Raw genomic sequence first — 23743 nt, 5'->3', positions numbered from 1 at the left:
ACATATTACTGCATCACTATTAACAAGCCAATAAAAACTGCACTGACCTCTCCTGGTTCAAATCACTCATCAAAACTCATCTTCTCAAAACGGCTTTTAATGTGTGAATGATGTTGTGTGTATTTTATAGTCGTCTATCTTTTTATCGTTTTTAACTAATGTAGATTGTCTTTGAGTACCATGAAAAGGGCTTTATAAATAAAAGGTATTACTATTAATTATGTAATAAATCTTTATATAACACTCACATGGGAGATTTTTCACTTTTGATTGAAGGTCCAGTTGGTAACATTTATTAAACTAACTTATATATAAATCTATATATATATATATATATATAGTCTGTATTTTGGTGTGAATTAAAAAAGATAAAACAAAACTGTTGCCCACTTATCAACCACAAGCCAGAAGGCCTGGAGAACGCTACTGAACAAGAAAATAGGGTTACACATCTACCTAAGTAGCATTTTGAATGCAGGACTTAAACTTGTAACAGAGCGTTTTCACGCTGTGGTATATGTGTAGTGGCTGTAGTGGTAAGGTTGCTTTAGTATGTGTAACTGTGATATTTAACACTTATCTCACAACATCCTGATGAAAGTAAAATGGCAGAATAACACAGTAATTATCACTTAAACACAGCACAGCAAAAATCTCTGTTTGCATAATAATTTATTCACATATTTTTTTCACATACTATATATTATTATTGCTGCAGTTCTGGAGCCTTTCAGGAATTCTCTTTCAATATTCCCACAGAGGGATTCTATGTTCATATCTCTTTATATTTTTCATCTTCATGCATGCTGAGTATAACATTTCACAGGAGCAGGATGCAAATAAATAAAACAGTCTCTTTTAAAGTTACATGTCATAATCTATCCATTCTATTAATGCTTCAATAACATGCCTTTTTCAAAGTCCATGGGGGGGGGAGTTCGGGACATATAGTCTCCAATAGAGGGCGAAGGCTTAACAAAGGGCACATTAATAATACATATTGTTAAAGCTGGCAATCTATGATTAATCTTCATACCCACCCAAACCCCTGTTCCCCCATCCAAGTGAAGCCCATCTACACCGCATAGGGAAAAGGCTAAGTGTAATTATTACATTTCATCTATGTACAGTAACTTTGAAATATGGCACCAAATCTGCTTGTGAAAAAAAGCTTGAGGTTACACGTTAAAATATTTGTGACTACAATACTTTTTCCTGTTTCACTGAAAAACTCTTTATATAGTTCAGCCCCTTAAGACAGCGATCACACTTTACAAAGTGGAAACACTGGCACACTTTTCTTGACTGTTTTCAGTTAGTTCTGAGAGTAAACAGCATGCCTTGCAGGCATTGGGAGCATTGTGGTGTGTGACACAGTGTTGGAAAGTAAACCTAACTCATCTTCAATGCACCATGTGTCTCACTTTGAACAAAGGCTCCCGGACAATGTCAGTCTGCCGTGTGATTGGCACCTAATGAAACAATGCATACAAAGAAGAGTGACAATTTTTAAGAAAAAAACCCCACTACTCTGACAACAAATAGTGTTCCAGTTTCTGCTGATAGTCTTAGTGCTGTTGGTTGTTACGTTGGACTTTGTATGTCTTAGAACATGTTTAAAAAAGTGCTTGTTTGTCCGCTGAGTGACCTCACTAAAAGATCATGGACAATGCAAAATAACACCTCTCTCTCAGTAGCTCAGATTAGTTTAGCATTCAATTTTCTGACTTAAGTCAGACATTGGCTTTTTTTCCCACACACATGCGTATGCATGCACACGCTTAAGCTCTTGCATATGCACACATAATTGAAAAATGAGGGGATTATTTTTGACCTACAGCAAAGGCAAATAATAAGGAACTTCAGATATTTCAACCTCAGACTATCTTTACAGTATTTTAATAACATTAGTAACTGCTCAGTTTTATCTGTTGGGTTCTTTGAAGGCACCTAGTGTCACCTAGGCAGAGCAGAACTCTCCATTGTGTAAGCTTTAGGTGTAAGCTTTGTTACAGTGAGACAGTTGCCTCTTCAGGAGGGTGATGCTTCTCTCTTGAAGTGTCAAAGACTCTACTTTGTGAACTGATGTTTCATCATGACTACACAGTCTTTCTGTGCTCCTGAATAATAATGCAGTGGTGAGTTTTGTGCCCTAATGATTGAGTGTCCTGGGCCAGGGAAAAGCTCTTCTCCAAAATGTAAGAGGTCCTCGAGCCCCCAGGCAGAGAAGCCTCTGTCAGACGTAGGCTGACTCACTAGACTGGGTCCTGCCCAGGTTTGGGGCCTGGGACAGGTGTGAAACATCCTTCTTGCGAACTTCACAGATGGACTTCCTTCGGGCCTGCACCCCTCGGATGGCCGTCTTTATCTTCCTCCAGCCAAGATGGTTGAGCTCAGCCAGGTTGAGCAGCACACATATGCCGCTTACTGCAAACATAAAGACCAGAAACACGGTCTTTTCTGTGGGACGAGACACGTAACACTCCACCTCTTTCACGCATGGGTAGCGATCACACTCAAACATCCCTGGCACGTTGAAGCCGTACAGGAAGTACTGGCCGGCCAAGAAGCCGATCTCCAGCGCGTTGCGGAACACCACCTGGATGACATAGAAACGAGAGATGCCTTCTTGCCGTCGCACTTTGGCACTCTTGTGTGTTGGAGGGAGTCCTCGGGGTCCGTTTGGGATCTCTTTGACCTCCAGGCAGTCATGATCCTCCTTACTGCTATCAGGGTGCACCAGGATGCCATTAATGTTGCGAGAGTGAAGCTTGCGAGCGTGATGGTCATGGTGGCTGCGGCCGTGATGACCGTGACCATGGTGATCCATGTAAGGATGCAGGAGAGAGTAGCTTCTGTCACGTGCTTTAGCAGATTGGTGAACAGAATATGTGATGAAGCACAGGCTCGGCGTACACACCAAGATGATCTGAAAGACCCAGTAGCGGATGTGCGATATGGGGAACGCCTTATCATAACAAGCCTGGTTGCAGCCAGGCTGCATGGTGTTACAGATGAACATGATTTGCTCATCCTCATACACCTTCTCTCCCACTATGCCTACTATTAGGATACGGAAAATCACCACCACTGTCAGCAGGATCCTGCAGAGAGACAGAAGGAGAAGGAAAGGGCGGGGGAGGAGGTAAGAAGAGAGACAGGCGATGTCAGTTAGTGAGGATCAAATGCACAGAGATTCATGAAATATCTGGGTATGATTCTGGCAATTTAAAATGACTGCAAGTCTTGGTTCAACATAATCTAACTGGTGATGTGATGCTTTCTCTGTTCATGTTCACCTTGTGCCAAAAACAATTTTAAAACAACAGAAAGACAACAGTACTCAGGCAAGTTGTTGGACTTAATGTGCCTGTAAGTGTGTGTGCGCATGGGTATGTTCATGCTTGAATGTGTGTTTGTGTCTGCACGTGTTATCACTCAGCTGCTGTGACAAACAACACCATAGGATGGTACAGTTGCGCTCTAGATAGCATGCACACATGAGCTCACTAATCATTAGAGACCAGAACAGGAGAGGTCGTCAGAAGATGAAGGTGATTTCACACTTATCTTCACTGCTCAGCTGAAATGGAACAGCACTTACATGGACATCAGTGTATATGTGTGTGTGTGTGTGTGTGTGTGTGTGTGTGTGTGTGTGTGTGTGTGACTACACATACATGCTTCAAAAGCGATTGCCATTCACCAGTCCATTGATTTATGGAATAGTTTTGAAAAAAATCATTGTTACTACTCTCCAGAATATCGTTTTTTATTATAAATCTCTTTATTGTTGCAAAGCTATTTAACAAATATTGAAGTGCTGTACAAATGACCTCTTTTTACCATTAGTGGGTTAACCAGTGTCTCAGTTGCAGAGACTTTAGGGGTGTATGTGTTTACAGAACTCAGATGTTGGCATTGTACATTTCTGCAAACCTTGGACATGTAAAATTTGTATGTTGAAACTTTCTTTATGTTTCAACTTTCAGTATTTTCCATGACAATGCTGTGGTTAAAATGTGGTTAGGTTTAGCCACAAAAAGCACTTAATTAAGGTTAGGAAATTATTCTAAAGCTTAACATACCAGGATTAGTAGTGGAAATGTCCCAGTGTGTAATTAAAAATAATTGGTTTTGTTGTCACAAACATGACTGGAAATGTCCTGAAGTCCTGTACCCAATACCCGCTTGTGTCACTACAAATGTTGTGATGTCTTGTGAAAGTGATCCCAGTTTTGTCACTACAAACACAGTTGGAAATGTCCCGACATCTAGTTAAAAAATACTATTTTTTTTCTGCCAAATACACAGTTGGAAATGTCTGTGCATCCTGTTAAAAATATCTGCTTTTGTTGTTTGTTGGCGTTGAACCGAGGTCTGCTGCTTGGCAACTGTCTATTTAGGTGTCACATCACCCCCCCCCCCCCAGCTCATATACATGTAATCTGAACTATATCAATTGTTGATATAATAGGTATTAAATGTACAAATGTAACATTGTCGTGGTTTGCAGAAACGTACAATGCCAATATTTTTCTGGCAACAGAGACATATAAAGTAAATTGTGTCAAATCTGGCAAAATGGAGGTAGCTCCTGTTCCCTGGGTCATAGTATGCGTGCTGATTATTAGCAACTTAGTGCTGAACCATAGAGATGGCATTATCTAAAAACTGTGAGGGACCTCCCATTGAGCATCATTAGTCAAATGCTGCAGTTAGAGGGAGCTGTGTCCAGGGGCTGAAGGATCTAGAGACAAGTGCGGCTGCTTTTCAAGGCCTCTGAGAGACTGGTGTGCTGTACTGTTATCTTGTGGTGTCGATCCAGCGTGAGCACTGCGGAGGAAGACTGGGGCTTTAGGGCTGCACTGTCAGCTCTTTCTAATGAGCGAGGAAAGCCTGCATATCATGGGGCTCCCTGGTATTTATGCCACAATGCAGTGGATATGCATGCTCCCTGCGTGGAGGAGCCAATTACTTAGAACACAATTGTTTCCAAGCACAAGAGGGCCACCCGAGGCGACTGGAGGGATAGAGATAGATGGGAGGTGGCCCCAGGTGGGTAAGAACAACTGGGGAAAATAACAGTTATATATGACAGTAGCCTTTAATACGGGTGATGTAACATAATATGATTCCTGTGCATTTTAAGTATAAAAATGAGACTCATGGTGTATCATTTAATTAGGCCTCAAACATGCCCACGCTCGCCTTCCATGGTCGTTTCGAAAGCATCAAATTAGTGCAAGGTGAGGACCTAGAAACATGAGGTTTCGAGGTAAATTGTGAGAAAATTTCATTTTTTTCTGGGGTAGTGACAAATTACATGTCCTTCAATGAGGTGTCTCAGGAGACAACTCGTGAAAGTAAGAGGTATAGCAGAGGAACACGTGTTAACGCGAAACAGACTTAAAATGGAGCAGTGCGCCGCTGCAGGACTGTTCCCACTCCACCTGCGAATGCATGCCTGCGTATTTTTTTTCTTTGTGTGAGCGAGACAGACATGAGGACACAGGGACAAAGAGGGAGAGTCAGCCATGTGTATGACTTGTGCAAAATGGCAAACATGTCTGGCCATCAGTGCTCGGAGCAGCTGTGCACATATACGCTACAATGACTTCCAGTATGTTTGAAAAATACAGCAGATAAAAGCTTTTCTGCACCTTTAGTCTTCCTAAACGCAGGTTGTGTATGTCATTTACATTCAGTCACTCTCTGATCCTTCGCTGGTGGTTTGATAGCAGTGGATTTGGCCAAAGGGCTGATATTGATGGTTTGCTGCACCACAAGGAGTCATTTGACGCATACTGCTCAGATAGAGACCTATGATCGACACTGCTCATTTATATGCTAATATTTGTTTAGATGATATAGGATTCTCAGTGTGAGAATCTGCGGCTCTGGATGCTGATTTAAAACAGTGTAACAGGATAGATACAGCACGTCTGTATTCACTCTCTGTTTCCAAGGTTTGCTTCTTCTCAGGCCAGTGATAATTACTACATCATAATAGCATTAACTAAATGTCACTAAGTCTGCCTGCCGATCACATCTCTGTATAGTGACACTACTTCATAGGCTTTTATCGTGAAATGTCCACTGTAGCCTTCCTCTTAAAAAATACTTAACTATAATTCAGACCAAACAGATGGATTATAATTTTTATTTGCAGATGTTGTACTAGAGTCTAGTAGTTTTCAATCCACTGGAAACAAGCTCTCCTTTATGTTCTCTGAAGACCACTGGGTTTCTCATTACCAATGGACACTGCGTCTATCTCATCTCCATATATACACACACAACTGTACTGCACTCAAGGCTTGCATATAGGCAGCCTGCAACCTCAGGACTCCAGCTTGATAAAATATATAGCTGCCAGGAACCAACAATAGAAGAAAAATACAGGGGGCCGGTAAAAATGAATGAATCCTCAATGATAATCACTAAATATGTTATAGAAAAGCTCAAGGTTCTAAAATTATTGTGTCACTATTAATACACACTCATAGAGCTGAAAAACATTGTATCCCTTGTTTTGGTGCTTTTTCATCAAACATCTATGTATGCCTGTTAATCACTGTAAATATAAAAGTTTTAAAAATGTATTTCAAAAATGTTTTATGGTCTACATACAGATAACAGGTTACTCAGCTTGTCCCTTATGTTATGTTATTTCAAATAATTCACAGATTAAAGACGGACTCAAGACGGTTAAACAGTACCTATGTATACAGTATATGGCGTTTTAGTTGAGGGCAAATGTCTCTTCTTTGTGGAATTACTGCAGGATTCATGACTTCAAACAGACCAACTGTAATGATACATTTAGACACTTCTCATCGATTTGTTAAAACCAAAATGTCCCTGTTTATCACCATGAAGTTCCTCTTAAAGGAAGGAAAGATTGTGTTGCTACTTTAACACATGAATACTGGCACCCAGTGCACCAAGTTCATTAGGAATCTATAACTCCTATTTATCCTAATTGTGTAAATGACTGTGACGGTGAGGATTAAAGACGTGCCCAGGCTGCTAACAAGAACAAAGACGCAGTTCACGGCTGCCTTTGCTTACATCTTGCAGCATACAAGTGATCACTGACTACCTGAAAGCAAAAGCCTGGTAAAAGTGACTCGGTTGTGTGCTATGTTCTTTAATGTATGGGATGCTGAGGCCTAATTGAATGCACCATCAGCTGACTGGGGACTGAGGATTTGGGGATGTGGACAATAAAGGATAAACCTTTTATATCCTCCTGAAATGCGACACATTTTGTGACTGCAGCTTTCAGTGCAGCATTGTTCACCTCAACAATAAGAATTTTCAGAGTCTCTTTTGGACTATCCTCAGATAGAAAACTATTCCGAAGTACCATACTGCAGATATTCACCTATACTTGTTTGTTGGGCAGATTTGTGTCATTAAAAATTTCAAGACATTGCAAGTATTGAGTGTTGTGCTGTGTGTGTGTGTGTGTGTGTGTGTGTGTGTGTGTGTGTGTGTGTGTGTGTGTGTGTGTATACACTCTACTGCTGGATAACAGGATAATCAGCACAGGGCAGATTGCTGCATTAGCAGAAAGCGGTGGACGAAGGTTATCTGCAAACATCAGTGTTTTAAGTCCTGCAGAGTAACGAGCCGTTAGAGCAGACTGGGACAGGACCTGCAGAATATTCAATAACCAACATAAATGATGGAAAAGATTTAAAAAAAATTTGGCATCTCAAACATAAGGGCAGAATATCCAGATAAATCCTGCTGAGTCAAAAATAAAAACATTAAAAAGTAAATACATTCCACTGTGTATCACCTGGTTCCTTTATCCAAACATTCCTTAAAGGTCCAGCGTGAAGGATTTAGTGGGATATATTGGCAAAATGGAATATAGTTTAGTAAGTATGTTTTCTTTAGTGTATAATCACCTGAAAATAGGAATTGTGTTTTCGTTACCTTAGAATGGGCCATTCATGTCTACATAGAGAGCAGGTCCTTGTCTACGAAGACTGCCATGTTGCACTGCCATGTTTCTACGGTAGCCCAGAATCTGCCTGTTGTCATTCCTAAGTCAACATATACTGCTATTTTGTCAATGATTTCGGCGTTCGACACTGATGTGAAAAGGCACCTTTCACAGTGGTATGGTATGCTGCCAGGCAGCGATGTATCATACTGCACCAAAAGGTGCATCAGTTTGAAACGCCACCAATAACGACATAATATAAGGAGCTGGACAGTCCTTATGGGGCAGGCAGGAGGGGAGGTGGATGGGTCCAACAAATGCCACATGTTTTTGTTGCCTAAACCTAACCACATGCCAGTGTATTTTGAAAAAGACTTTATGCATCTAACGAGCAGAACTTTTATTGCACATTTCCTGGGAAAACAGAAAAGTTGAAATGACACAATGCATGTGACAAGTGTGAATTGACATGTCCCAGATCGCCAACAGACACAGCATATGTAGTCCTGAAAGTCCACTGACCAAGCGATAATATTCAGTAAGTTCGGATGAGAATGTGTTGCCAGAACATACAAACCAAACACTGGCTCTAGATAGGGCCAATTGTGTCTCTGAGTTGGCCACTGTAGTTAGAAGACCCCCAGCAATGAGCAGCATTGGAAAACCACAGATTTGTTAAACATAAATTTGCTTTATTCAGTGTTTGTACCACTTCTATTCACTCTTTCCATTTGTTTTGGAGAGGAAGATGCCTCTGCGGATAATTTGGTTCGTGGTAGAAACCTCCTGAAGCCCTGGATCTTAAGTTATCAGAGACATAAGGTGTGCACACATTAACAGGTGCTGGGTGGACAGCCTAGCTTTGACATGCCAAACAGCATTGCAGTAACACTGATTTGTAACAGTGTTTTACGTTAAAAATGAGTGTTTCCCGAATGCTGTGGGGCATGGCAGGGACTGGAGCCAAACTGCCACTAGCGTTTGCTCAGCTTGTTTCTCCGATAACTTAAGACCCAGAAGTCCGATGACTAAAATCCTTCATCCCGTGAAATCATATTGTTTAAAATGACCTAGATCTAAGAAGTGTATTGTAAAAACATGGCTTTAAACTGGATAAAAAGTCAATTTATGAAAGCTTCTGGCAGACAACCATAACGGCAACCACACGACATAGGCCCTGCCCTTGTTTAAAATGACGGATCTCTCTATGTTTGAACATTATTGGATACGTCTGGGATAATGCAAGAACACAACTTAACAAATGTATAACATTGGTCTATCCATTTTTACACATATTAATGGACATAATTTACATATTATATTTTTAAATGGCCTGTAAATTATCTCCCACATCCGTCACTCATCATCTAATTTAGCCGCCTACTCTCCGCAGGACCTCCCTTCAGCTAAGACCAATCATTACATTTTTGGAGACTTTCTAAATCCCTCACAGTGTGCCAGAGATTTAATACGATTTGGAAGTAAATGAATCTAATCTGTATCCCTGGATTGGACTCACATGTGAAAGTGCTTTTCTTAGTTTCATTTCCTTGTAGCGCATCACTGACAGCTGGTATTTTCATAAAGTGCAAAGATCAACAGCTCTCACAGACAAGCTGACATTGATGTCTAGAAGGACGATGAGAGGAGGAAGTAAAGATAAGGACATGATACTTTGCTATACAAACTGATCTGTAGGCGGCTGATTGACCTGTGAGACTGTGTGTAAAGTGTAATGGTAGCTGCTCTTCAGCTGGTGTGTTGGCTGGACATGCCGGCTCTGTCTCTCCCAGAGGCTTTTACACACACAAACACACACATACGTTCATTCATACAGCAGATGCTGCCGCCAGCCTCCAGGGACGACGTTTGCCTCGAGCACAGAAGCAGTTGCACTGGGAAACACACACACTTTAGTCTTACATGCACATACACATAAATATAAATGACCCTTTACTGTATAGTCAACAAACATATGAAGTATATCTGCACATATACACTGACTCTCTCTGCAGTCTACACTGACAGTCCTCTGAAGGACTGTCTAAGTGCACTATTATCTGTAGAGAGTAAAAATATTCTTCCCGCCCGTGTGCTCTCAGTAATAAGCTCCACTGATTGCTGATGGCAGCACATAATGAATAAAGACCTCAGCAGGCATAGAAATTAGGCAGCTTAATTATCAGAGTGCAGACATTTCTTTCCTCCCGCCCCTCATCCACTGTTCCTCTCTCAAACTGTTTTAATAGTTTCAGGTCTAGCCCACGTATCAGGCAGACATGCATGACCGCCTGAGGTGCCACTTAAGTGTCGGCATGACGAATGCATTTCTATAAAGCTAAACTTGTGTGGTGGTTCACTTACTTCAGGCCTCTTTAAATACTTCGCAGCAATATTTTACTGAGAGTATGAAACATAAATGGTTTAAAAATAGGCCTCTGATATTTGTGATGTTACACAAAACTTATAAAGGTCTTTTCAAACTGTGAATTTCCAACAGACTCAACACGTGCTGAAATGTAATTATCTCACTTGGTCGTGCAGCAACTCTGAAGGAAATGTCTTGTGGCTATTTTTCATAAATAAGAATAAAGGAAGAAACAGGGCGAGTTAATCAGGGGACACTGTGCAGGTAACTGAATCAAGGCTGAGAAGAACATGAACAGGTTCTGACTTATGGTAATACCTTAAAATAAAAAAATATCAGAACTAGCTTATGCTAAAATCTCCTTTTTATTACTCTTTTTTGGCTAAAACACATGGGTAACACAATTATAAGACAAAGCTGTAGGGTATTATGTTTGAAGACATTCCACACACAACTTTTCTATCAACTCACTGCACAGCCTAACCATGCGTAGTGATGATGTCAGTATATACCAGATGCAGCCTTCCTCCATCCCATTTGTCTTTACGCCATCTAAAATTACCCTTTTATCTCAATTCAAGCTAGGGGATGCAATCATTAGGCAAAAGTATTTCTCTCTTAAGTTAAAAACCTTCAAATGAATGATATCAGCATTTCCCCTTTGATTCCTAACTAGCACATCTTGCTGATTGCATCAATATGCAATTTCAGAATATTCCATGAATCACTTTGCGGATATATTCAGCACATGGGGCAATTACAGGTTCTACATGATCAACACAAATCTAAAAATAAAAGCAGAGGATGGGTTTTACTTGAGCGCACGTATTAGACAAAATGTATCTGCATAGACTCATACTGTAAACAATGTGTGATATAATTATCCATAGATGTTAAATCTGAAGTTAATACTTTGACAGGCTTTTGACGGAGGACTCAGCTTCAACCCAGAGAAAACTGTTCTATTTTGTGGTGGGACACAGAGCAGATTAGGCTTATTTTCACTCAGCCCACTCATTTTATATCTATAACCCATTTTAGCTCACCACATCTAACGTTTTGAAAAACATGTACTATGGCCACACATTTGAAGGAATAAGTCACTCTGCATGAAGCCCTTAAAGTAAAAAAAAAAAAAAACTAACTTTTTAAAATTTAAACTTCTGTTCCATTTCAGCAGTACTGGATTTATTGTTTCAGGTGTATCTGCAGGAAAAATATTTTCGAGAAAATTAAATTGCCTCTTGTGGTTGCATTGTATTCAGGTCTACTGAGGACACGCGTCAGCTGAATCTCTGCCAGCCCTGCAATGACTCATATATATGAAAGTCAGTGGTGAGACTAGAGAAAATCCTTTTCTCTTTGATTCTGACAGACTGACAACAAAACCTGATATTTGTTTATATATACAGCCTGTTTATACAGTTGGCATTTTTCTGTAGTTAACAGGTGTATTTAAACTCTTACTGTGTCTTTACAGTGTGTTGCAAATTGCAAATAGGAAGCAAACTGGACCCAGAAATTCAAAGTGCATCATTTTTGTGGAGGCTTGGCAGATTTCTCCTGGTGCTTTTAACCTTTTACACCTCCTTATGAAAAAATTGCTATCATCCATCAGTGACAACTAATCAAACTGAGCACAGATTTGTCTGTATTTATGTTAAATTATCCTATAATGATTCAAGTAAATGGAAGGCTTTGTGGGAAATTATATATATTTCTCAGCACTTTCACAAATATGATGCAAACTCAATATGATGAAATCTGACCCAATCAACAGATCATGAAGTAAATGGAAAGTACATGCAGAATACTTGCCATTTCCTCCTTTCAGTTGTGGTCAACTGGAATTACAAGGCTAACCTCACAGTCACTTTATCATGTCTGCCAGAGTTGTTGTCATGATTTATTAACAAGTTTACAAGTCATGTGATGTAGGCTTTTAAGAGTTGTGGTCCATGTTGCCTGTGGAGTCAATCTGATGCACAATTTCATTCATAAATATAATCTGATTATGTGTCCTTGTGCAGTTTTTTTCACATATCTTAATGTACTCAGATAGCTGGCAGTTAAACCAGAAGCACATGGGACTGACATGGCCTCACCTCCTCAGTCCTAATGGTCACTGACTCGGCTCACTAGGCATTGCCCCACTTGGCCAGCTTGTGTAGAAGAGAGTCAAAGATGGAGGATTCACGGAGGTAGAAAGAAATCTGACCTGAACATGAAATGTTTATCATTGTTTTTTGAATGAAGCTTCTCACAGAGTCTATTTATAGCACAACGTCTTGTATGTCCAATATGTCAGCTGTCAATTTAAATAGTTTTTTCTGTAATTCTGAAGCACATGAATACGCAATAAGTATCTAGTTGAATGCGTTTGACAAATCACACTAACGAGCAGGTTGTGTAAATCTAATAAATATATTTTACACCAGACTGTTTCTACTGAGAATAATAAAAAGTCATTACAGTTAATGAAGTATATCTCTGCTGCAGAATTAACCATGGCAACCACAACCAACCAGTTCAGTGTTTTCCTTTCGCTACTGTTAAAGTGTACAGAGCAGACACATGCAGCTGGAAACAAGGTTGATGAGGACACTGAGTGAATCAAATCAGAATAGTATCAGGCTGTGAAACCACAGCATGAGCTTAAACATGAGGGGACCGTCAGAGTCGAGTGATGAGAGATAATTCTCTGCAGGTTATTCATGACGAACGATCCCTTTCACATTACACACAGGGGATTTTTTTGTTTTAACTGGACCCACAGTAGCTGTCATCAGATGTAAGGTAAACAGACAGATGAAGTTCTGACTAAATTATTTCTTTCTTACAGCCATGAACTCTGTGTAACAACGCCTGCTTCCCTTATGCCTTTTGCCAACTTTCTGGCAGACTATTCATGTTTCTGCCAATGTGATGCAACCTGCTGTCTGTGATAATTGTTGCTAGAAGTTTTTTCTTGGCTGCAAATTTCTGTGTTGTAAATTGAGTTTGATACTTTTAATTCCATCGTACCTTCAATTTGATTTGCCACCCACTTTGGTACGCAGTGCAAATTGTAATCAGCAATCTACTCTGGAAATTAAAAGCTCATTAACACAATATAAAGAGAAGATGACTCACGATACAAAAACACATTCAGGTTCCTCTGGATACTGCACTTCCCACATGTAATAGCTTACTGTAGTCATTTAATATCATTATGAAGATAACTTGGAAATAAAAATGCAACCTGGCCATGAACGGCAATTTAAAATACAACTAAGGAAAATGTATGGTAAATACATTTACGTCACATGCTCTTTATTTTCAAATCGACTTTTATTTAGTCTTCATTAATACATGTAAAGATGTATATTAATCAGTGCAATTGATTCTCTAATACATGGACTGAACTAAATTAGTTATTTGCCCATTACGAAAAACTTTGACCATATTATATATTAATCAGGAGGGGTGAGGAAATAATTGAAATAAAGAACATTTTGCTATGTATAGAGAATCATTACATGCCTGGTAGAGCTCATACACACACTATCAATGTGTTGCTGGAATGAATAATAGCCTGCCCTGAATGAAAGCTGAGCTCAGCTTTACTGGCAAAATCCCCCCGTCGAACAGTATAATCAATAACATTCAACATCAGGGATTGCTACACAAATAAACTAATGACAACTCTAGATGTGCAGAAAAATTGTTTAATTTGAAAGATAGTCCCACGCCTCGCCAAAGAATGATGGATTACTAATCCTGTCAAATGATGAAATATTGCTTTTGCTTTGCAACACAATGGTCTCGGGCAGTATAGATTTAATCCATGAAGCTTATTATTAATGATAAATGAAACATGTTCTCGTTCACTAGTAGATGGGATGATGCCCTCAATTAAAGCAGAGCATTCCTACATCTTAAATTATTTTGGGACAAGTAGGGTGCCCTTCTCAAAGTAGGGTACCTCCTTCTTGTGGATATCCTGACCTATTTAGGCAAAGTGGAAAGAGAGCACAAATATGTGCACAAAAGTGAACAGGAGTGAACAACTTTTAAGCAGGTCACCTGTATTTTGCTTTTAGGGCCAACAAACAAAGACGTAGATATATTTGGTTTCAAACCTTTCAAGACTGTCCATTTAAGTGATGCTTTTACCAACGGAGTTAAAGAGCAACATGGTATTTTACACACCACTTTGTCCATTACATTAAAAGGCTGCAAATCTGCATGCATTTTTAATGAATGACTTGACATCAGTTGCAACTTGCAACAAGGACCATATAACATTTATTAACATTTTATGAAGTACTCATGATGCTAAAGTGAGGAGTGATAGATGTTAAATAATAAATACTTTAACTTTGTTATACAGGAAAAAACTAATAAAAGGTAAATGGATATAGATTTTTTAATAGGGTACCTCAACCAAATTGCCAGAAGAAATGTTGGCATTGTACATTTCTGCAAACCACAGATACGTTATATTGGCACATCATTATGTAGCGGATACGTTGAATATTTCAACAACGCTGTGGTTAACGTGTAGTTAGGTTAAGGCACAAAAACCGGTTTGGGGGCCACAGTCCCTTCTAGAAAAGCAGCAATGTCTTAAACAACCGCTTTTCATGCTATTAACCTAGCACGGAAATGCAGAAATATCAGTAAAAAAAAAAAAACGCTTTTTGGCAGCATTGCCACAGGAAAAACGGCAATGGGTTGCTACAAAACACCCACGTTTGGTGCCTAAAAAGCTGCTGGAAACACAGCAACAACTCACTAAATCACAACTGGTTTTGTTGTTTGCTGGTCTCGCACAGTGGTCTGCAGTTTGGCAGGGATCTTATCTATAGGTGACATGCCATCCACCATCCCTTCCTCCTGCTGAAAAAGTCAGCTCATACTATGTCATTTAAGAAATGTTGATATGATACGTATGAAGCAGGCAAACTTTAAGTATTCAGGCTTTGCAGAAATGTACAATGCCAACATTTTGTTCTGGTGACTGGGATAGGTACATACACTAAACATGAACAAATTCTTCTCCTCTTATTAAAAGAGTTGTTTATTCACGGCCGTGTTTGCATAGATGGTGCATGTAATTTCTCTCAGGATGACACTGTCCTCATGTTTTATGAGAGTTACAGTTAGAGGATTACATTCAGATTAACGTGAAATTAAAAATACACAAAGGTCTTGTGTATTTTTAGAAATCCTCATCAATGCAGAGGACACATATTGAGTTTGTGTGTGTGTGCAGACTGTTTTCTCAGCAGCAGGGTCAGTCAGCAGCTCCAGAGGAAGGAGCTCTGACACAGATTCTCAGCACTGAACCTCTGCAGAGGGAAAACTTCTCTTCCTTCCTCTATCTCCTACTCACCTCCCTCTGTACCCTTTTTGTTCTACAGCTCACATCCTCTCCTCTCTACCCTACCATCCGACAGCCTTTATTATTTTATCTTCCTTAGATCACTCTAGTCCTCCATTATCTCTGCCTCTTTTTCACTCTGCTTGTCTTTGGCACTGACCTCACTACAGCATTGCAGCGTAGGAGAAGATGCATCAACACACTTTCTTTCTTTCTTCCTTTCTACCTGCAAGGTGTATAAGTCAAACCCAAAGGCTTCATCTTCTCATGGTAGAACACACATACAACAAACACACCTGTGTTCTGCAAAACACCTGAGCACCGCACATGAAAAAGAAAGTATATTGCATTCCATGTTTTAATATTATGTACAATATCTATATTACATATACCATTGCCTTTAAGTAAAAGTATGCATCACAGAATTATGTTAGATATAAAGCTAGACAATTTTGATTTTCACATACAGTATTAGGGCAGTTAAGGGAAAATGTATGGAACTTTATCGAAAGAAAATAAAAGCGACACCTCACATCAGCAAATACATATGATGGGATGGCCTTAGGTGCTAAACAAATGCCCTCAACCTTCAATTGTTTGAAGTGCTGTGTGGACAAATCTCATTTTGGCAGATCAGCAAAGTATAAAAGCAGTCATTTGTCGCGCTGGATTATGTGCATGAGAATGTATATAAGGTTTTTAGACATCGGTCTGTTAAGCCAGAATAATAAATAGAAAGGAAAAGCAAATGAATAACAAACATAACATTTTTGATTGCAGAAACGCAACTTGGATAAAGAACATGATTCTGTTGTAAAGCACTACACCAGATCTACCAGTAATTCTCTGTCTGATGGTGAATATTTATTGCAAACCTGATGTTATGATAAAATTATTTACTTTTAAGTATAAACTAATCATATGTGAACAAAATACAAGACACAAAAGACAACTGCAAACATTATCAAGGCTGCTGGTTATATTTTAAATAAATACACTAGTGTATCATCAGTATATCAACACAAAATACATTCATTCTGATGACAAAATCCGGCATGTATAAGTCTACAGAAAGTGTGATCATTTGTAGTTGCTGTGTAACAACATGCTGTTTTGAAAGTCAGTCAAGACATACATATGTATAAGTATTTGCAACAACTAAGCAAATATGTCCCACTACAAATCTGATTGGATAAGCCCACCAGTTAGCAGGTTACCTCTGCCCATCAAGAGCAGAAATTTAATCAGTATTCTTAATTAACACACCCAGTGAGATACATTGAGACTTTCTACAGGTTGTATCAAACTGCCAGTTATCTAATGCTGATAGCCCCAGGGTCATTATAACTGTGAATATACAGTAAAGTTGGTTTGGGTGAGAGAATGAGGTCATTGCAGCCTTGACAATGATTTCTTTCACAGTGTAATCATGATTACAGTCAGTGGTTATCCATGCAAACACTGTACATTGCCCAGTTAGAAGTCAGGCGTATGGTAATCACTATACACAGTACACACACTTTAATCTATGGATGGTTCATAATATGCAAGCCACCTGTGGTTAGTCAGAGGCACAGAAGCAACTCTCAATTTGTCTGTCTCTTGTAAAGACCGTAATTAAGCTAACCTATGCCACTGCATAGAGATGGTCCATTTCTATTTTTAACATGTCATGTATGCCTGGGCTAATTATCTGTCCTATGCCAGGGCATAGGTTAGCTTAAAACCTACAATTAAGAAACAGCTTAATTGTAGCTGGATTAGCCAGTCTAGACATCCAACAATGCTATCTGACAGAGTCTCAGGGTGGAACTACATCCTCACGTTGCAAGAAAGAAAGAGAGGGTTGCCACTCAAACAGATGACTGACATGCAACTATGTTCCAAAGTTTTGATGCAGGGGAGACTTTTCAGCCATGGGGAGACATCACTGTTCTGTTCTTTGGAACGGCATCCTTTGAACTGCAAGCGCACACACATGCAAACTCTTTCAGAGAGACTACATACAAGCTGAACATCCTACATGTGATGCCATCTAGCGGTTGCTGCATGCTGTGGCCACACCCTGTGAAGTGCGGGACTTCACAATGCACAACAGTGCAACGCTACATCACAGTTGGTTGTGTTCACAAGTGCAACAAACCACACCTGACCACACCCAACAATCCAGTTGGGTGTGGTCAGTGGTGCAACAGACTTGAACCTTTCAACCCATAGAGGTCAGTGCAACAATTTAGACTCCATCTATGATTTAGTGTGGAGTTGCTCATTAACAATCTAGGAGGCATCTTTACAGCACAAAACTGTGCTAGTGGTGAACAATTCTCCAACTTGCTGGTACATCCAATAACATCATTCTGATCATTTAAATGGTAAGTTTCATTGATTTCCTGACCATGCAGACACATGCTTAGGATTAGGAATCAAGTCTTTATCTTGTATCTAAGTAGTTTTTTTGTTGTTATTGCTAACATTGTCTAGGAATGTCTAATATCTAAAAATGCCTGTCTACAGGTAAAGAAAACAATATCCAGACCACCACTTAATGATAAATTGCTACAACCTAACCCAAGGTCTCTCTGTCCACCAAACTGCATAAAAAATACATACAAAATACATTTATTGAGATATCCTGCAAACGAACTGGCTAACAGGGACAACATTAAAATTTCCTTGACCATGGTAGAAGCAAATTAAGGGATCTACAATCTAAAATACTCACAAAATACTCTACAAAGTGACTCTGGAGACAATGTTTCCTGACTTGCATAGCAGAGTAGAAAGAGGGAACCTCTTTGGAAAGCGGCTAATGTTACAGCTAATACCCTAGGGTCAACTACAGTAGAGAGCCTTGTTGGACAAACACAGTCTGAGGGAAGCCAAAACACAAAGGGATCGTTTACAGAGCGTTTCACTGTATTCAGCACAGTAGCACATATCTGATGTCCTGTGGGCATCAAACAAACTACTAACTGGATGAGGGAATAATTGTACTGGTTCATAATAGTATTCATCTAATGTTATGTCATTTCTGGAAGTTTTGACGCAGCGGGTAATTAGTCTAGCAGGTTCTATCATGCCAGGAACAAAAACTGGTGCACAAAGGACTACTCTAAATGGGGCCAGCACTGCTCATTTACCAAATGTCTTTTAGGTATTCAGGGAATCCTTTTTAATGTTCAACCAGTGAAGTGCATGATCAACAAATTAAGCTCAGATTCAGCATGTATAAGAGGAAGCATTATATCATCAGAGTAGTTAATATGACTTTTGAAAGAGGTAGCAGACAAATTGAGAGTTGCTTCTGTGCCTCTGAAAAACTGTATGTGGCTTACAGTCATGTTATCCAAACATTAATTTTTCAGTATTCTTTACCCTGTGCTCACAGGGTATTACTGATTCAGCTGCCAGGACTGGATTTTAAAGCTGCATTAAGTAATTTTTGACCACTGGGGGGCGGAAAGACTCCAGAACAAGTTCACAACAGTAAGCAATTAGCTTATGAGGTCGTTATGGCTAACATGTTAGCAAACAGTTGCCTACTTACAAATCCAGCAGAAACAGAGCAACACGGACATCCCTTTGGTCTCCTTTTTCTGGCCACCTGTTGAATGTAATTCCAATATTCACTGGCGTTTAGCCCTCGTTTGATCTTCCAGCGTATGTGAAAAATTATCTGTCTCTTTTGGCTTGCTAAAAGCTTCTTCGCCAGTTACTTCGGCTCTCTGCCATTTCGCGTTGGGCGGTTATCATACAATTAGCTTGCTTTAGCTTCTGTGTTGGAAGCGGCTGCCCACGGTCGTATACGAGCCGACATTGTTTTGGTTTTGTCGCTCCGGAAACCAAAACAATGAGCTGAAAATGGCTGAAAGCTGTGTAGAGCGTCATAGTCAGATGCCGATTCTCAGTAATACCGGCAATACTACGATTCCCATAAAGCAAGAGGGAGTCATATAATTAATGGCACAAAATATTGCTTAATGCATCTTTAAATCAAGTCAACATGCTGTACTACAGTATATGCAGGTTTTCATTCCATCTGAGGACTAGACCAGGTGATTTCATTGATAAAGGCACTTTCGACCACAGAGGAAGAGCTTGCTGAAATGACTTGGTGTAGTGTTTGATTGGAAGGAAAATCTCCATCACACATGGTTTCCCTGATCAACAGAAGTTTTGCTATAATGCGGCTCACATCATCTCTGTCGTTCTGATGCAGTTACAGTGTCGCAGATTTTGAAGGATACAACCTAATGGTGCTTAGGGTAGTCAATAAAGGCATGAGCCAATTTTCACTCCTTTGACATACACACAGAGCATCACACACACACACACACTCACTCACTCACTCACAAAAAGCTACTGGAGCAGAGAGAAGGTTAGGCCATGCCCTTGTTGCATACTACCTGAGGTCTGGGTTAATGAGCACAGCAGTGCAGTCAAATTTGTATTCTTTTGTGGCTTTTTTTCTCTCTCTCTCTCTCTCTCTCTCTCTCTCTCTGAAAAGCAATTTTAAAATTACAAATTTATACATCCCGGTTTCACAGGCTCAACCACTTTGACTCTTCACTTTATCAAATGAGCATCACAGCATGACATTTGGATTGTGCTTAATGGGTGGAAAATTCCACTTTTGCATTTAATTTATCACACAGAGATGATGTGGAGCACATTTTTCACACAGATTTTACAGCATGTCTCCATGGCATGTCTCCACTGCTAATCAAACTAAAAGCTCATCTGTTCAACCCTCCACCACGAAACATTCTCACACCAAAAATGGGGAATGATCTAATCAGATTTTCTTTACAATGCAAATAAGCGTCTGGTGATAAAAAAAAAATCTATTGAATGAACTTGTTTTTTTTTTTTTTGTCTCAAGTTCACACAGAGTTCAGAGCCGTTTACTCCCCTTTGATTCTACCTTCCACACCTGCTTGCTCACCATCCTTTCATCTTCCGCACCTCTGCTCTCCTCTCACTCCCACTCCCCTCTCCTCCTTCTGTCCTATTGGTCTGTGGCCAACAGCATCAAGCGTTATCTATCAATAGCTAGGCTATTAGGTAGTATCAACACAGGAACCTCTCTGAATTAACCATAATGCCCAGTAAAGCCCGTTATTGATTATGTGCAGTTAGTTTATCCCTTAACTAATGATGGGTGTGGAGGATAAGGGTGAGGAGAGCAGGGAGGAGGAAAGGACGGGGGAGGCAGGGATGATTGTGGGGGACTGTAGAACAGAGGAGAGCACTGGGACAAGCCTGAGGAGGGGGGTCCATCAACTGATACATAAAGGATAACATATACTGTACATAAAAACACCCAGCTCATCAGTACAAACAAAACCAGAAACTAAAGACCTTTTACACACAGGATCCATCAGTGTCTTACCTCCCAATCATGGTAGAGTGCTGCTGGACAGCAGCCTCCAGCAGCCTCTCCAAAATGGTCCATTCTCCCATGGTGATGGAGAGGTGGCAGGGCTGTCAGACGAAACAGGGCTTGAGGAGCTGACCCCTCTTTCACCAGCGGGCTCCTACTTCTTCCCAGGACCGGCCCGTGCTCTTGGGGACCTGCCGGTCAACAGGGGTTCACCCAACCCCCGTCCCCGCACCGGCTCCCTTTTGACCTCTACACGTTGACCTGGCCGCTCGTCAGTGCGTCTTTGACTGTGTGTGTGAGAGTAAGTGTCTTCTCCTGGGCCTGTCCCGCTGCGCTTCTCCTCCTGGTGGAGGAGAGGTGTTGAGCTGATTGCCTCCCCCTCCTCTTTTCCTCAGTCTCTTGCCTTCTCCCCCTCCCCTGTGCGGTAATGCTTGTCCTCCCCCTGCCGCACCACTCTGTTCTGCGCTACAGCATATGCTATAGCTCACTGTATGACAGCCATGATCGCCCTCTCTTTTCCACTTGCCTCTCTCTCTCTGTCCCCTTGCTCTTTTCTCCTCTGCCTCCTTCTACCCGTGCCCCTGCCTTCGTCCTCCACCCTACCCCCAGGGCACTCCTTGTACTTTACCTGCACTCCCTGCCATCAGTGCTGCTCTGCGCTCGCCCTTGCATTGTGTAGGATCTTTGCCTTTGCTGCACCCTTGCTACTCTAACCTAAACACACACACACTGCATATAGCCGATCCTCCTTGGCTCACCTCAGCGAACAGCACTGTAAACACACACTTGCACTCGATGACAGCTCTGGATCCCACTCTCCCACTTCCTACTGACTGCAGATCCACACCAGCACACAAAGCCCCTGCCTGCTGAATGTCATTTTACGACTGGAGGAATGGTCGCTCCCACAGCTCCGAGCGCTACAAGGACCCATAAAAACCTGCATACACACACACACACACTCTTAGAGCCACACACACAAACACGCTGCCACCCAGCCCCTCAGTAATAAATCAGCTGCCGTGCTGCATCCAGTGAGGCTGAACCGAGGCAGTGTGCTGCAGACCTGCTGTCCTGTGTTGTCCCCCTGGCTAATTTCAGCACAGTCCAATGCCCAGAGTCATGTCTGCCGCAGAGAGCAGGGATGAAAAGCTGTCCTGTGAAGCCTATTTCTGGGCTCCATCATCTTGCATCCCCCTCTCCCCCTCCTCCTGCTCTCCTTCAACCTCCACTCTCTTCCTCCTTCCCCTCCTTGCTCACGTTTGTGTGCAGATCTCAGTCTTGCCAACTACCTCTATCTCAGCGCTCGCTCCGCATCTCTGCTTTGTGCTCTCCCTCTCTTTCTCTGTGTCTCTTTCTCGCTCATGGAATCGCTCTATCTCTGTCACACTCTGTGAGCATGCAACACCCCCCCTCCTCTTCTCATAGATCTGCTCTCTCCCTCTCTCTCCTCCTTCTCCCTCCTTCCCTCCCTCCTCTGGTAAATGTGCTTGGATTGCTACCCTGATCGCTGCTTTACTTATGCTTGCAAGAATGCCTCCCACCGCACTGCTGTGTCTGTTCCTGCCTGATGTTGCACAGAAAAAGGGATTCGAGATCTAACCGTGCCTTCTGCCCTGTCTCCACCGCAATCCTTTGTTCCAGTCTGGGAGCTCGGCGGTGTTTCCCGTACTCTTTAAACGCTCTCTTCCTCTCTTTCCTCACTCTTTGTCACACATCACCCAGCCCATACTTCTAGGAGGAGGATTACAGGGGAGCTGTGGCTCTGCTCCACCCCATCCCCCATCTATCTCCTCCCTTTCTCCATCTTACTGTATTGGGGATGACAACACACCTATTTTACCATGACCCAACCTTCATATATTTCCTCTCCTCATCTTCCCTCATTCTGTCCATTTCCCCCCATCCTCCATTACAGCCCCCATGCTCCCTCTCCCCCTCAGGAGAGATGAGCACCGTATTGTACTTTGCTGTGACATTGAAAGCTGCATTCATTAGATTTATATTAAGGTGGTGTAGCAACGGGATGGTCTCCCTCCATAGCACATAGATACAGGCAGATGTACGGAGTGACATTAACATGCTCACACACCTAGACAAAACCGTGTGTATCCTCATAAGAGACAAGAAAAGAGAGGGTACATGACAAGAAAAAGAAAAGGACCACAAGTTTTTTTTTCCTCCAAAATGTGAGTCACAGCAAGGTTTTCCCCTCTAGAAGACTGAGTCAAGTAAATGATGCAGTGGCATGACATGAGACCAGCACACTAGAATGAAGTCATGGCTTGAGGTGACAAGTTCAATTCATTTGTGCTGCAATTTCATTTAGTCACGCTTCTTTGATTTTGGACGACATGCTTTTCTGGTTGACAGTTTATTTGTTGTAGAATAAGGTGCATGCCTGTGGGGCACTTTGCATTGCTGTATTTCTGGGCAAGCGGCGAAGTGAGCAAATTCACAATCAAAGCCCTTACACAACAGCCTCTACAGTGCATTTGTGATCGATGTATCACATTGTGTGTGTGTATGAACACATGCAAAACACTTCTGTGTATGTGTGTGAGAGAGAGAGAAAGAGAAAGACTGAGTGGGAGAGCGAAAGAGGATTTTGTTAGTTCAGCATCTTCAGTGGGGGGACTTGGGGTATTTTCCTTACCAAGGACATAC

At 41.2% G+C, this 23743-nt stretch overlaps 1 protein-coding gene across 2 annotated transcripts; it reads right to left on the bottom strand.

Moving 5' to 3' along the window:
- Positions 1-653: 653 nt before the first annotated feature.
- On the bottom strand, positions 654-22768 carry LOC117246377 (gap junction delta-2 protein-like). 2 transcript variants are annotated; one of them, XM_033610239.2, is made up of 3 exons: positions 21086-22768; positions 19241-19297; positions 654-3104 (listed from the first exon to the last, which is right to left on the bottom strand). In XM_033610239.2, exons 1-3 carry the CDS (start codon positions 21154-21156, stop codon positions 2237-2239), a joined length of 996 nt encoding a protein of 331 aa, XP_033466130.1. In that variant the 5' UTR covers positions 21157-22768; the 3' UTR covers positions 654-2236. The 2 variants fall into 2 exon arrangements, with proteins under 2 accessions (XP_033466130.1, XP_033466137.1); XM_033610246.2 differs by lacking the exon at positions 19241-19297.
- Between the last annotated feature and the right edge of the window lie 975 nt (positions 22769-23743).

Source organism: Epinephelus lanceolatus, chromosome 11, assembly GCF_041903045.1.
Source record: "Epinephelus lanceolatus isolate andai-2023 chromosome 11, ASM4190304v1, whole genome shotgun sequence".
NCBI lineage: Eukaryota > Metazoa > Chordata > Actinopteri > Perciformes > Serranidae > Epinephelus > Epinephelus lanceolatus.
Note: the sequence above shows the minus strand (reverse complement) of the source record. Positions and strands in the feature narration are given on the sequence as shown.